Here is a 12,177-nt window from a genome sequence, read left to right as displayed (position 1 = left end):
ATAAATGCTCACTGAAAATTTACTTTTATTAACCAGTTAATTGCATTCACCTGCAGTGTAAAAACCACCTTTAATTATAAGCAATATACTCAATGGGCAATTTTTTTTTTTTTAACTCTGTAGAGGTCAATAAAAGCAACTCTGCCCGCTAAGCCCTTTTGGCCAAGTTATCTTGAATAAAGAATCTTAAGGGTTTATTAAGAAAGACCTCTTTCTTCATACTGTGTTCTCTGCAGTGCTTTGTAACAGCTTTTGGGTGCAAGTTTTCCTGCATCCTTTTGCACTCAGCTTTTTACAGGTAGGTAGTGCTTAAGAAAAGTTAGAGGACTAAACCATAAGTCCTTTTACTTTTCCTCCATCTGAAGGTAGGTGAGTTTGTCCCCTTCATAGTAATGTTGACTGTTGTACCTATAACAGGCCTCGAAAGGATTTTCTGCTCTCATGTTCACTGGAACAGGACAGGGAGATCAGACAGACTCAGAAACTTCTGCCATATCTAGTGTGAGACTTAATGTCATCAGTATTGTTCATTCACAATGTAGTTAAAGGGGGAAGGCTCCACTGCATTCTTTGGCTAAGGTGTTTACTGGTTTGTAAGATCCAAATATCTAAATACTTGAGGTTTTTTTGTTTTCCTTTTGAAATTCTTAGGGAGAGAGAAGGGATTGTTTCTGAGGGGTTCTGAAAGTATGGTTGACTGTGCAACATACAGGTAGGTTGTCAGCATAAGTTGAAATATGTGCATGTGAGAACTTTGACATCCTCCCCCTTCTTCTTTCTTAACTTCTTTTTTTCCCCTTATAGAAGTTGAGGCTGAAAGAGTAAAGTAGGCACAGGAAAAATGTGGCAAAACTGCTCTGTGCTTTTAAACCAAAGTGTTCTCTCCCCCCAGAAAAATTATTTTTTGTTTAAGTACTGACCAGTCCATTGTGGACACTTCTACACCAAAATTCTGATTTATTTATTTTTTTTAAACAGGTGCCACCAGAGGGGCTGTCATACTCACTTGCAGGTCTGAGAAGCGTCCCCTTTTAGGAAAGGTCTCTGGGCAAGCAAGCAATAGTTTGCTGCTTGCCTCCCTTTTTCCACCAGGGATGTTGTAATCACATAGTCAAAATAACAGCATGTTCCAAATCTCAAAAGCTGTTGTGGCCTGAGCACAGCTGGAATCTAGCAGAGTTTTTTCTATAGCTCTAGAGTAACACTTCTGCCTCCATGTCTGTCGCTCATAATTCAGGTTCTGTCTTTACTTCAGAACATGAGCAAATGAGATCTCATTTGATGCTAAGTATTGCGGTCATGGTTAAAACTCATTTAGGGAAAGGATTTCAATATTAAGCTATGGGGCTACTTCACCCCAGTCCCTCCCCAACAATTCATTGTGTGGACTTCTCTCATCTGAAAGGTTGGTGGCTTTTGCTTGGGATCAGTGCTCTCTATTCATGTCCTTGCTGGTCTCTGAACACATTCCTGTTGCATTAAGACTTGAAAGATTTGTAGATGTGTGATGTTCAGGCACAGGATGCTAAGAGCTATGTTACTATTCTTAGTTTGTAAGTTGTCCTTTTTGATACCATCTTGTTTTCTTTTGTAGGTATAAATAAACACTGTTGACAATAAGGTGTGAGCTTTTTATTACTTAAAAATTCTGACTGTAGTCCAATGGTAGTCCTCTTACATAAGGTTCTTATTTGCTTCAAGATCAGGGTTGGGGATGTTGGAAATTGCCTTAGTTAGCACCTAAAAATGTGAAAAGGAGTTGGGACTGATTGATGTTAATACAAAAAAATCAAGTCACAAAGCAGTAAAACGACCTAGTAGGTAAAGGCTTGGGTATGTTTTCTCATCAGTAAAATGGTCATCATGCTAATGGTACTCACCTAGGATTGTTACTTAAAGTACTGAGTGTGGAACTACTCTGAGCCACAGTAAGACTCGAGTTGATTTTAAAGGTCAGGCGTGAGACTGCTTAAGTCTTGCCGGAGCTGGTGACTTGTTTGCCTTGTACTCAGAAGGACATCCTTCCCAACTGGGATTGGCTTTGGCGCAGTCTCACGCTAGGGCCTTAGGGAACAGTAGTTTATTTGACCCATTCGTGAGTTAGGCACCTAAGGTTTCTTAATGCTCCTGTTGATGCTGTATGGCACCATTTTTGTGTAATTGGCCCGGATTTTTCAATACCTCTATAAAGGAGATATTGGTGAGGTCTTCTAGATAAAATGACCAGTGCTTTGCCGAAATCCATCCACACTGAGCATTTTTCTGGCTTTAATTTTAACACTGGTCTGAGTCACGTATAAGCCGCTCAGTAGAACATCTCAGTTGGCTTCATGTCCTTGTTCCCTGAGGGCCCTCAAATTGGCATTGGAAGACTTAACTTCTTTCCTTTTAGGACTAGAAGAAAATAGAGATACAGAATATTAAAATTCTTTAGGAAAAAAAAAAAGTTAACTGTACTGAAGAGAGGACTCCTTTATAACTTTGTGCAAATAGTTTAATGCCCAGTTCAGAGCTGTTCAGATGAAAAAGCCAAAGGGGAAACTTCACAAGTTAACTACAGACTCACTTGACCCCATCTTGGTTGCTGCTATCACCACCACGGCCCCCTTAGGCCTTAAGTTTAGCACCCGATTCCTTTAGCCCACACCTCAGGCAGTCCTTCAGCAGTCCCTCAACTCTGCCCCCAAGAGATCTGTCCACCTCTCTCCACTGATGACCTCTTCCGAACCACTGCGACTCCCCTGTAACTACGCTTTGGCTGTTGGTGGGTTTGTTGTATAAATGATTTCCAACGGCAGCCCTTGCGATCAGAGCGCACTGCAGACCCCTCACCCTGGCCTATACCGCCCTGCTCGGCCTCCAGCATCTGTTCATAGATGTGGACCACGCCAGCCTTTTTGTCCACACCAAGCTGCTGCCTGCCTTAGGGCTTACATGTAGGCCCTTCTCTGGAGTGGTTTCTATTTCCCTAAATTGTGTTACCTCATATCGGCCTTCCCTGTGCACAATGTGAGCATTGTGCATATAGTACGTCCCATTTGGACTATATAGCACCATTTCCTGAAAATACTTGGGTTTGTCTTTTGCCATTAGAATAAGCCCCATGAGGGGCAGAGATTTGCCTTTGTTCACACTGCCGTTTGCCCTCAAATATTAAACGGGTAAGTGCCTCTGGACTGGTGCCAACAACACTGTCCTCCCAGCACCTACCTTTGGTCACATACAAGTAGAAGAAGTCACAGTAGAAGATGGTTTGTACCACTCCAGATACCACTGCAATTTGGTCGTAGAAATTCTCAGTCTGGTACCGCCTGATCCAGTTGGCTAGGTAGAGTGCCCGGTACAGCCCCAGAAAGAACAGGTAGTGAGTAGTAATGGTCTCGGCCTCTCCTGTCTTGCTGATCATGAAGAGCTGGGGCAGGATGGCCACTGATTCCAGGTAGATGGAGAAAGTCCAGAGGATCTGAGCCAAGGAGATAAGTGGTCAGAGGAGGTTGGTCAAGATCAAGAAGGGTCCATTTGTTTAAAAGAATCACTAAAACGTGTTCACTGGAGAGAATACAGTGAAGTAAAAATGTTCTTAATTTTTATTTTATTTTAAAATATATATTGACTTCAGAGAGGAAAGGAGATGGGGGGAGAGAGACATCAATGATGAGAGAGTCGTCGATCAGCTGCTCCCTGTACGTCCCCCACAAGGGATCGGGCCTGCAACCCGGGCATGTGCCCTGACAGGGTATCGAACCCCAATTGCCTGCATCCTAGGTTGATGCTCAACTGCTGAGCCACACTCGGCCAGGCAATTTTTACTATTTTAATCTGAATATCATTCCACCTCTAAAGAAGCATGCTATTTTCACAACAGCATGAACATTTCTACAACGCATTTTTAATTGCAGAGTTTTATTGTATAAACTCGCCTTAATTGAGGCCATGGTTTTTCAAAATACAGTCCGAGAACACTAGCATCAGAATCTCCTGAGGTGCTTGTCGCCCCACAGACTGTTGGGCCACAGCTCAGACCTACCGAGTTGAAATCAGCCTGGACTGCGCTCTGGTGTCCGCTAATCACCTGTTGGACAGGTCTCAGGAGCCTAAGTGGTGCCGTGACACTTTGCGCATGAACATCACTGTTCAGGTGTGCCCGTTTTCAACTGGAGCAGCATGGACAGCTTGTTGCTCATTTCTAAACTAGCTGAACAATATGAGTGGCAGTCACGGTTGTAACAAAGAAGCCCAGACATTACGAGGTCCACAGGGCATGATGTTAGGGAGCATGTTCGCCTTTGAGAATTAGTCTCCTGGGGCCCTTTCCTTACCTCCAGGGGAGTGAAACTATAGTTCTCAAGGAAGGAGAGGCCAATGACTGGGACCAGAAGAAACTCCAGGCGGAACGTATCATTCTCACTGTCAAACGTTTTCCGAAATTTCCCGTAGATCATGTACACTGTGACATAGGCGCAGAGGAGAAAAACCACCTAAAAAGACAGACACTTGGGAGTTGATGAAGCCTTTTCCCAACCTATTTACTGGGCTTCAAAGCCACCCTGAGTTGGGACCTACCAAGCCTGATGGCTAGTGCTCTGCCTGCCGTAAGGGGGAAGAGGTGAACCGTGTTCGCAGTTTCTCTTAGGTCCAGTAGTCTAGAACCTGAAGCTGATGCCCCTTTGTTAAGTAATTGTGCTTCTAATTGGGATGATAGTGCTGCCGTGAGGACTCAAAGGTGCCCAGTAAAGCATTAGGCAAAAGGCCAGGCTTAGTCTTCGTGGCAGGATTTAGCAGTGGCATTCCAGGGCACTTTATTTAATTTTTAAAAATATGTTTTTATTGATTTTTAGGAAGGGAGAGGGAGAAGGGGGAGAGAGAAACATCAAGTGTCTGCCTCCTGTACGCCCCCTACTGGAGATCAAGCCCGCAACCCGGGCATGTGCCCTGACCAGGAAATGAACCAGCAACCTTTCCATGAATGGATCCACACGCAACCACTGAGCACCACCGGCCGCACCCAGGGCACTTTTAAAACCTCAATTTCCTAGGTTCACATCAGTGACTTGTGAGCATCCTTCTGCAAGGACTAACACCCCTTGAATCAGTTGATCACTGCTCCTTCAGAAAAGCTCTCTTTTTCTAATTAATAGCTGCCTTTCAGCGTATGATTGTAGATCTGGCCTCTCACACTTTCTAGGCCAGAGGTTCTCAAACTTGAATGTGCATCACAATCACATAGGTGACTGCCGCTTGCCCTGCCCCCAGTTTCTGCTGCAGTAGGTCTGAGCAGGCCTGAGGATTTAAATTTCTAGCAAGTTTCTATGTGATGCTAATGCTGCTGGTCTGGGTCTACACTGGCCTAAATAATTATTTGTACTTAAAAACTCAAGTTATAGATTATTTCCTCGAAGTCTTTTCTCACCAGAATGAGGCACACATACTCTGTCACCATGGCGCCCTATGTAAGAATCTCACTGCTACCCATGGTCACATGTTCTGTAAATTGTGTAATAATGTCTCCCCGATGAGGGGATTCCTATAAGAGGGACCATGTTCTGTTCACTTCTGAATTCCCAGCCCCGAACTCAGGGCCCAGCGATGAGTGAGTGAATCGAAGTGGAAAGATGTGGAAACCGACCTCTTGGCTGTTCCTAGACCTTCCATCAAGCCCGGGGCTGGGTCTGCAGTGCGCAAGCCAGGCCCTCGGGCAGGGAGTGAGCTGAGCAAGCAGGTGCTGTGCGCCACTTGCGTGTGGAATTTAACTAGACTGATTTTGGGACCTGACTGAAGTTCACACCCCACAGGTAACAACAGCACCCTCCCACCAACCCTAGAGACAAGACGCCTGGAGTCTCAAAGGGACATCTCTGATGTGGAGAAGAAAGAGAGCTCGCTTTGGTTAAATATCTTGTGGGTATTAGGCACTTTACATATCTTATCTCATGGAATCCTCGCTGGCCCTGCAAGATAGGTAGGATTCCCTCCCATGCAGCCTTTCTTCCCTAAAGACGGGACTCAAACCAGGTGTGCCTGGCTCCACAGCCCGAGTTCCCAAGTGTAATGTCCCATGGTGTGGGGGCCTCAGCAGGCCCTCCCCACGGGCTCCCATCCCCCTCACCCACCTTCATGACTGTGTTGTAGATGGAGATGAAGTTGGTGAACAGGTCCAGGTACCTGGTGGTGAAGACGAGAGCGAAAAGGATCTGGCTCTTCCCAGAGATGCCTATGGCCAGAGGGGGACAGGAGACAATGAGAACACAGACTCCCAGGCCCCCGAGCCTGAGCTGGAAAGGCTTTAAAGTGTCCAACTGCCCTTAATGAAGACCCCCGTCCAGGCACTGTAGCTCCCGGGGAACAGGAAACACCCCTCCTCATGGTCACTGGAGTCTGTTCCTTTCACCAGGCTGCAATCTGTCTCCCAGTCTCCAAATAGAGAAGGAACACTGAGTTCCCAGCACCCCGCGTGTGCCCGCCTCAGTTCTTGCTCTGGAAAGGGTGTCGGGTGGTATGATGGGGACTGGGGGTGTCCCTGAGGCTTCTCTGTGCTCCACTCGCAGAGCCCCACCGACAATCCCCAAAGCTAGGTCTTCTGGAGAACAGCTCATTGACTTGATGAGGTTGACTCACTGGGGAGACCAGAGCAGGTGGGGAAGGCACAGGGCCAGGGGAACATTCTATTTTATTTTTCCAGATTTTAAAAAGTAAAAAAGCCTTTTTTTCTAGTCATAAACATTATGACTATTTTTACTCTTTGTAAAACAAAAATCAGAAAATACATAAAGCTGTAAATTAGAAAGCAGCCATCACCCGAATCCCAAAGCCTCAATCTGCATCCTTCCAAATCTTTGTTGGCTCATCCGACACATGACACATGTGCACACATATGACACGTATGGATGCATCAAGATGACAAAACTAGAGTCTACTTTCTATGCTATTTCCTCACCTGCTTTGACCTTTTTAGCGTTTTATTTTAAGAATATCTTTAGATTTACAGAGTTGTAAAGACAGTGCAGAGAGTTCCCATGTACCCTTCGCCCGGCTTCCTCCACTATTTACATCTTGCATAAGCACAGAACATCTACCAAAACTAAGAATTAACATCAGTATAGCACTACTGACTAAACTCCAGGCTTTATTTGGATTTCAGCACTTTTCGCACCGACACCCTTCCTCTGTTCCAGGATCCAGTCCAGGAACTGAAGCTGCGTTCAGCTGGCATGCTTCCTGGTCTCCTGTGGGCCACTTCTGATACGTCATGGAGATGGTTCCAGAACGAGGGGAGCAGAGGCCCTGCCTCCGTTTTCTCGTTTCCTCAAGCCCACACCAGTCTGGAGACCGCCAAACCATACCCATCAATGCGCCCGCGTTTCCGCCTCCAAAGGTCAAGTCTATCCTCGCTCTCCCAGTCTATCCCGAACCATGTCTACCATGAACCACTGTCCACACCGCTGGTTCCTCCCCTCCTCCGGCTGCTCCTGTCCTCCTCGCCACCTAAACCTCTCTTCTCCCTCTGTCCCTTTGCCATCTCAGCCCACATGCCAGGGACACTCCAGCTTCGGACTCCCCTCCAAGTTCATCATCTCCCTTAAAACCCTCTTCTTCTGTCTCCCCTTCACAAATGCCACCACATCCCCTCTGTGCTCAAGCCAGAAAATCCAGAGCCATCCTGGAGTCCCCCAACCTGCTTCTCAGCTCCACAGCTCCCACTCGGCCGAGCCATCCCACCTCAACGATCCCCAGCAGGTCTTCCCAAGTTCCTCCTTGCTTCCCACCCACCACTCCTCCAACGGGCTATTAGCCACCACCAGCAACCAATGGGCTATTTGTAAAATAAATTCTGCTTAAAACCCTTAAGCAGCTCCCAAGCACCCTTAAAATAAAAAATCAAATCCTTATCACGCTCCTGAGGGCCTGCCTGGGTCAGATCACTCTCCTCACTCCCTCACTCCAGCCATTGACACGTCTGGATTTTATCCTAAATGTAATGGAACAACTGGGGAGTTGAGCACTGAGAAGTGGAATTATCTGATTCAGGGCCTGGTTCCTTCATGCGCCTCAACTGTGCCTTATGTGACTATTCCTCTGGTGACAGACATTTTGGGGAGAGAGAGAGATTTAATGACTGAGGATGAACACCACTGGAGCCTCTCACATTCCGGAGAGTGCTGGGTCCGTGTGCCGGCTTTCCTACCAGCATGGCAAGCCTGAGCCTCACAGTCCTCATCTGTAAAATGGGCCTCTTCACACATACGGGGCAGGACTGATGTGAGGGCTAAAGAGGACTCAATGGGAAGGTGAGTGCCTCCCTGGGGGTCTGGCACTGCAGCAGGAATGGGAATGAGCCCCCTGGGGGAGGTGATACTGACCAGCTCTGGGCTGTGCCTGTTGCTGCACCATCTCACTGAGCCCTCGTGGAGGCCTTGCTGGGAGGCCTCAGCCCCATTTAGGAGGGTCAGGAAGCAGCCCTGGTGGGGGATGCCTGGCAACCCCTCTCACACAGCCTTCCCCCACCTCTCCCCTCCCCTCTCCATCCTCAGTCTGCCAGGCTCCTGGGCTTTACTTACACTTTACTCAGTGATGAGGAGCCCTGGGGATCTGGAGTGTAATGTTTTTCACACTCCTTTGAAAGCAATGAATAATTTCCACCAGAGCAAGCTGAGCATGGAGACCCAGAGCATGGAAGAGAACATGAGTCAGTACCTGGCCAGAGTCCTTGAGGGCTCCTAAGCAACATATGGGACCACCGACCAGGTGCATCCCTTCCTCCCAATTGACGGATGGGAAAACTGAGGTCCAAGGTCACACATTGAGTCAGGGGCAGAGCAAGAACAAAGCTCCAGTCTCCTGCTGCCTTCAGGGCTGAGTCAGCAGGGTCATACCAGGCCCTGCTCCTTAGGGCCGACGGGGCTGGCATCCAGGCACCTCACCCTCACACACTCCAATCAGGCCTGTGCCAGCTTTCCTACCAGCATGGCAAGAACTCACAGGCTATCCTTTCTCTTCCCACAGCACCTAGGGCCTCAAACTATGTCATTTACTCAGTCGCTACCACTGTTTGTTGGTGGTGTCCCACTGCTAGAAAGTCCGCTTCCGCAGCCCGGGATCCTGCCTGTGCCGCCCGTGTTATATGCCAGGAGTCTAGTACAGCGCCTGACAGAATGGACTGGGGAACAGAGTCCCCTCTTGGTCATGGCTGCACACCCAGCCCAGGGTCCTTCTGCCCCCAATCTCCCCGCTCAGCGTCCCTGGCCCCCTTCCCCTGAGTGGGAACCGTGAGTGCATGTCTCTCCAGAAACCCCAAACCCGAATGGCCTCCCAGTCCAGAAGCACTCCCTCTGCAATGACCCTCTCATCAGCACCTACCCCTCCTCCCCACCAAGCCTCCCCGGCTGGTGGCCTCCACACTGCTCTCTGCCTCCACTCTCGGACCCTCCGCACAGCTTTCAGGTCCCCTTCTGAGCCCCCTCCCTTGCTCCCAAACCTCCCATGGCTCTACAGTCCCAACTCCCTAGCTTCCTGTCACATTTGGACAGCCCTCTCCCCAGATTCACTTCCCTTCCAGACCACCCCGAAATAGGGCTGCTCACCCTTCCAGGGACATGCCCTGCCCTCTATAACCTCTGGACTGTTGCATCCCGTGTCCTCACACAGCACACCTTCCTGGGTAACACCCTGCCCACCTCCAGGACCCAGCACAGAGCTGCACCCTTCAAGAAGCCTTCAGGGGCTGGCGCTCTGCCTCCTTGGCCCCCGCAAGAAGCCTACACTCACCTCTGTATCTCCTCAACCCAGTGCCAAGAACAAGGTGGCACCTGCAGGACCCCAGCAGACAAAGATGGCCGCAGGAGGCCCGGGCAGCCTCTTAAGGCACTGGGCCTGTTTGACCACCACCAGTCAAGCCCTGAAACTCCTCCAAACCCCCACCAGGGCAGCCAGACTACTGGGCAAAAGACCCACCCCTCCCGCCCTCCCCCGGCTTCTGCTCAGGGGCAGTTCCATGCCCACCTGGGCTGGGCTTGGCCCCTCCTGCCACATCACAGATGCCTGTGCCACACACAGGCAAGGGGGGGAGGCGAGGGGGGCATCCTTGGAGTAGGTGGAGGGAGCAGGAGTAGGGGGAAGGAAAGAGAAGGCAGAGTTGGGGGCCACTGCGTTCATACCTCCTCTGCCCCCCACCTCCCCTTCCCCCCTGGGCCTGGGTGAGAGTACAGAGAACAATGGGCCTCAGTCGGTGCCGCCCCGCGGAGCAGAGGGGATGCCCGGAGGAAGAGGGGTGTCACCTCCCCCTCCCCCCTCCCCTCCCAATCAGCAGCGGCGAGGGGGGCGGCTGTGAAAGGCCCGAGCCCGCCCGCCCTCCTTAGTCTCCAGCGTCTCCTTCTTTGATATAGCACAACTTTCTATTTTCTTTGCAAGCTGAGCTGTGAAAACTGTTTCACCCCCAGCGGATGTCCCCACCCCGAACAGACACCAGGAGGCCCCCCGAGCCCTGCAGGCAGGGGCAGGGGCAGGGGCAGGGGCAGGGGCAGGGGCAGGGGCAGGGGCAGGGGCAGGGGCAGGGGCAGGGGCAGGGGCAGGCCAGCAGAGGCCGGTGGCCCGGGCCCTCGGGTGCTCCGCCCCCCTCGGGGTCCCTCACCTGCGCAGCACTTGGACCTCCAGATCTTGGCCAGCAGCAAGATCATGGCCAGGAGGTGGCTCAGGTCGCCGAGGATCCGGAACACGTTCATGTCCAGCGCGCCCGCCCGCTCCCGCTCCGCGCAGCCAACTCCCGGGAAACTTTCCGGCGGGCGCGGCGGCTGCCACGTCCCCGCCCGGCCGCGTCCGCGCCCCGTCCGCGCCCCCGCGCTCCGCACGCCGCCGGCGCGCGCCCGGCCGGGGTGACGTGGCGGGCGGGCCGCCGCCCCGAGCGGGGAAGCGCCGCCGCCCAGGGCCCGCCCCCGGCCCCGCCCCCCGAGCCGCGGCCCCCGCGGGGGGCGGCCTGGCGGGAGGGGGGCTGCCGCCCGGGGCCCCCGGGGCCGGGGAGGGGCTCGCGGTCCAGCTCCGCCAGTGCCCCCAGAGGTGGCCGCCGGAGTCTGGGCTCTGCCTCCCCTCCTCGGAACCGGGGGTCCTCCAGCGGGTGGCCTTGGGCAAGCCAATGGCCCCTCATAACCCCGGTGCCGAGGTGGAGTCCTGCCTGCCACTGGTGGCATGAGCCTAGCAGGTTGGAAGCGCCCTGTGCATGGTGACCCACTGCTATTGTCATCCTGGGGGTCTGAAGCCTCCTCCTTGGGCTTAATGGGGTGAGAACAGCTGGAGCCTCACACACACACACACACGGCCTCATGTTTATTTAAATAGCCACCCTGTCCCAACCTGACCTGTTGGAGGGGGACAGTGGTATCTAAGGACTCCTAGGTTGGAGTCAGGTTGACCTCGCTAATGTTTCCCTCTTCTTGGTATGACAAGATGTAAAACTGGAGCACAGGCCAGAAGACACTCCAGGAGGCTGGGGGTTGTTGGCGGGAAAGCTGGGAGGCAGGAAGGGAAGGGTGAAGGGCCACAGGTGGGCAGGAGTCCTCCCAGTGCTGTGTGGCCTGAGAGGGTCAGCCACCCTCTCTGGGCCTTGGTCTCTGCATCTGTAGGAGTGGACCACCTGAGCCAAGGGGCCTTACCACACCCCTTTTCCCTTTTCCCCCTCGGGACCTTAATCTCTCCCTAAATTCCTGGCCTCCCACCCCATCCTCTCTACTCATGACCCTGCATGGCCCCCTCATCATGACTTCCGGGACAAGGCAGTTCTTGGAGACTCAAACTGTGTTCCAACCACCAGCAGCATCTGCTTCACCTGCTGGGAACACAGAATCCCAGGCCCCACCTCAGACCTACTTAATCCGAATCTCTGGTTAAACAAGATCCCTGGGTGATTCATGTGCATATGAAAGCTCGAGAGGCACTGATCTAAACAACACTACCAGGGAGGTACTGTTATTATTCCCATTTTACACTGGGGAAACTGAGGCATGAAGAGGTTAAATAGTTTGCTTAAGGTCACACAGACACTAAATAGTAGAGCATAGTTTGACTTCAGGGCTCATGCAATTAACTCATTACATTACACTGTGGGTTTTCATGAGAGGTGCTGAGCTCCCTGTCATGAGAAGTGGGGGAGCAGGGGGTGAGGGCCCATTTGTCAGGGATGCTGCAGTGGGG

The 12,177-nt window shown here is 51.5% G+C and overlaps 1 protein-coding gene across 2 annotated transcripts; it reads right to left on the bottom strand.

Moving 5' to 3' along the window:
* Positions 1-1,617: 1,617 nt before the first annotated feature.
* KDELR3 (KDEL endoplasmic reticulum protein retention receptor 3) lies at positions 1,618-10,768 on the bottom strand. Of its 2 annotated transcripts, XR_015714084.1 has the most exons (6): positions 10,625-10,768; positions 6,111-6,211; positions 4,320-4,478; positions 3,211-3,463; positions 1,881-2,394; positions 1,618-1,740 (listed from the first exon to the last, which is right to left on the bottom strand). XR_015714084.1 is itself a non-coding variant. In XM_087814927.1 (5 exons), the coding sequence occupies exons 1-5, from the start codon at positions 10,713-10,715 to the stop codon at positions 2,354-2,356; spliced, it is 645 nt and encodes a 214-aa protein (XP_087671053.1). In that variant the 5' UTR covers positions 10,716-10,768; the 3' UTR covers positions 1,618-2,353. The 2 variants fall into 2 exon arrangements, 1 of the variants encoding a protein (XP_087671053.1); XM_087814927.1 differs by having other exon boundaries at positions 1,618-2,394.
* Positions 10,769-12,177: the final 1,409 nt, after the last annotated feature.

The sequence above is a fragment of the Miniopterus natalensis genome, chromosome 2 (genome assembly GCF_054644295.1).
Source record: "Miniopterus natalensis isolate mMinNat1 chromosome 2, mMinNat1.hap1, whole genome shotgun sequence".
In the NCBI taxonomy this organism is placed as follows: Eukaryota; Metazoa; Chordata; class Mammalia; order Chiroptera; family Miniopteridae; genus Miniopterus; species Miniopterus natalensis.
The sequence above is the reverse complement of the archived record's forward strand: the minus strand, read 5'-3'. Positions and strand labels throughout refer to the sequence as shown.

Bases quoted from the DNA above. Each gene is read 5' to 3' on its own strand.
- KDELR3 (XM_087814927.1), bottom strand. From the start codon at position 10,715: ATGAACGTGTTCCGGATCCTCGGCGACCTGAGCCACCTCCTGGCCATG. The intron at 6,212-10,624 runs GTGAGGGACCCC...CTCTGGCCATAG, and splicing joins GAGGTCCAAGTGCTGCGCAG to GCATCTCTGGGAAGAGCCAG. The intron at 2,395-3,210 runs GTAGGTGCTGGG...ATTTTCTTCTAG, and splicing joins CTACTTGTATGTGACCAAAG to TCCTAAAAGGAAAGAAGTTA.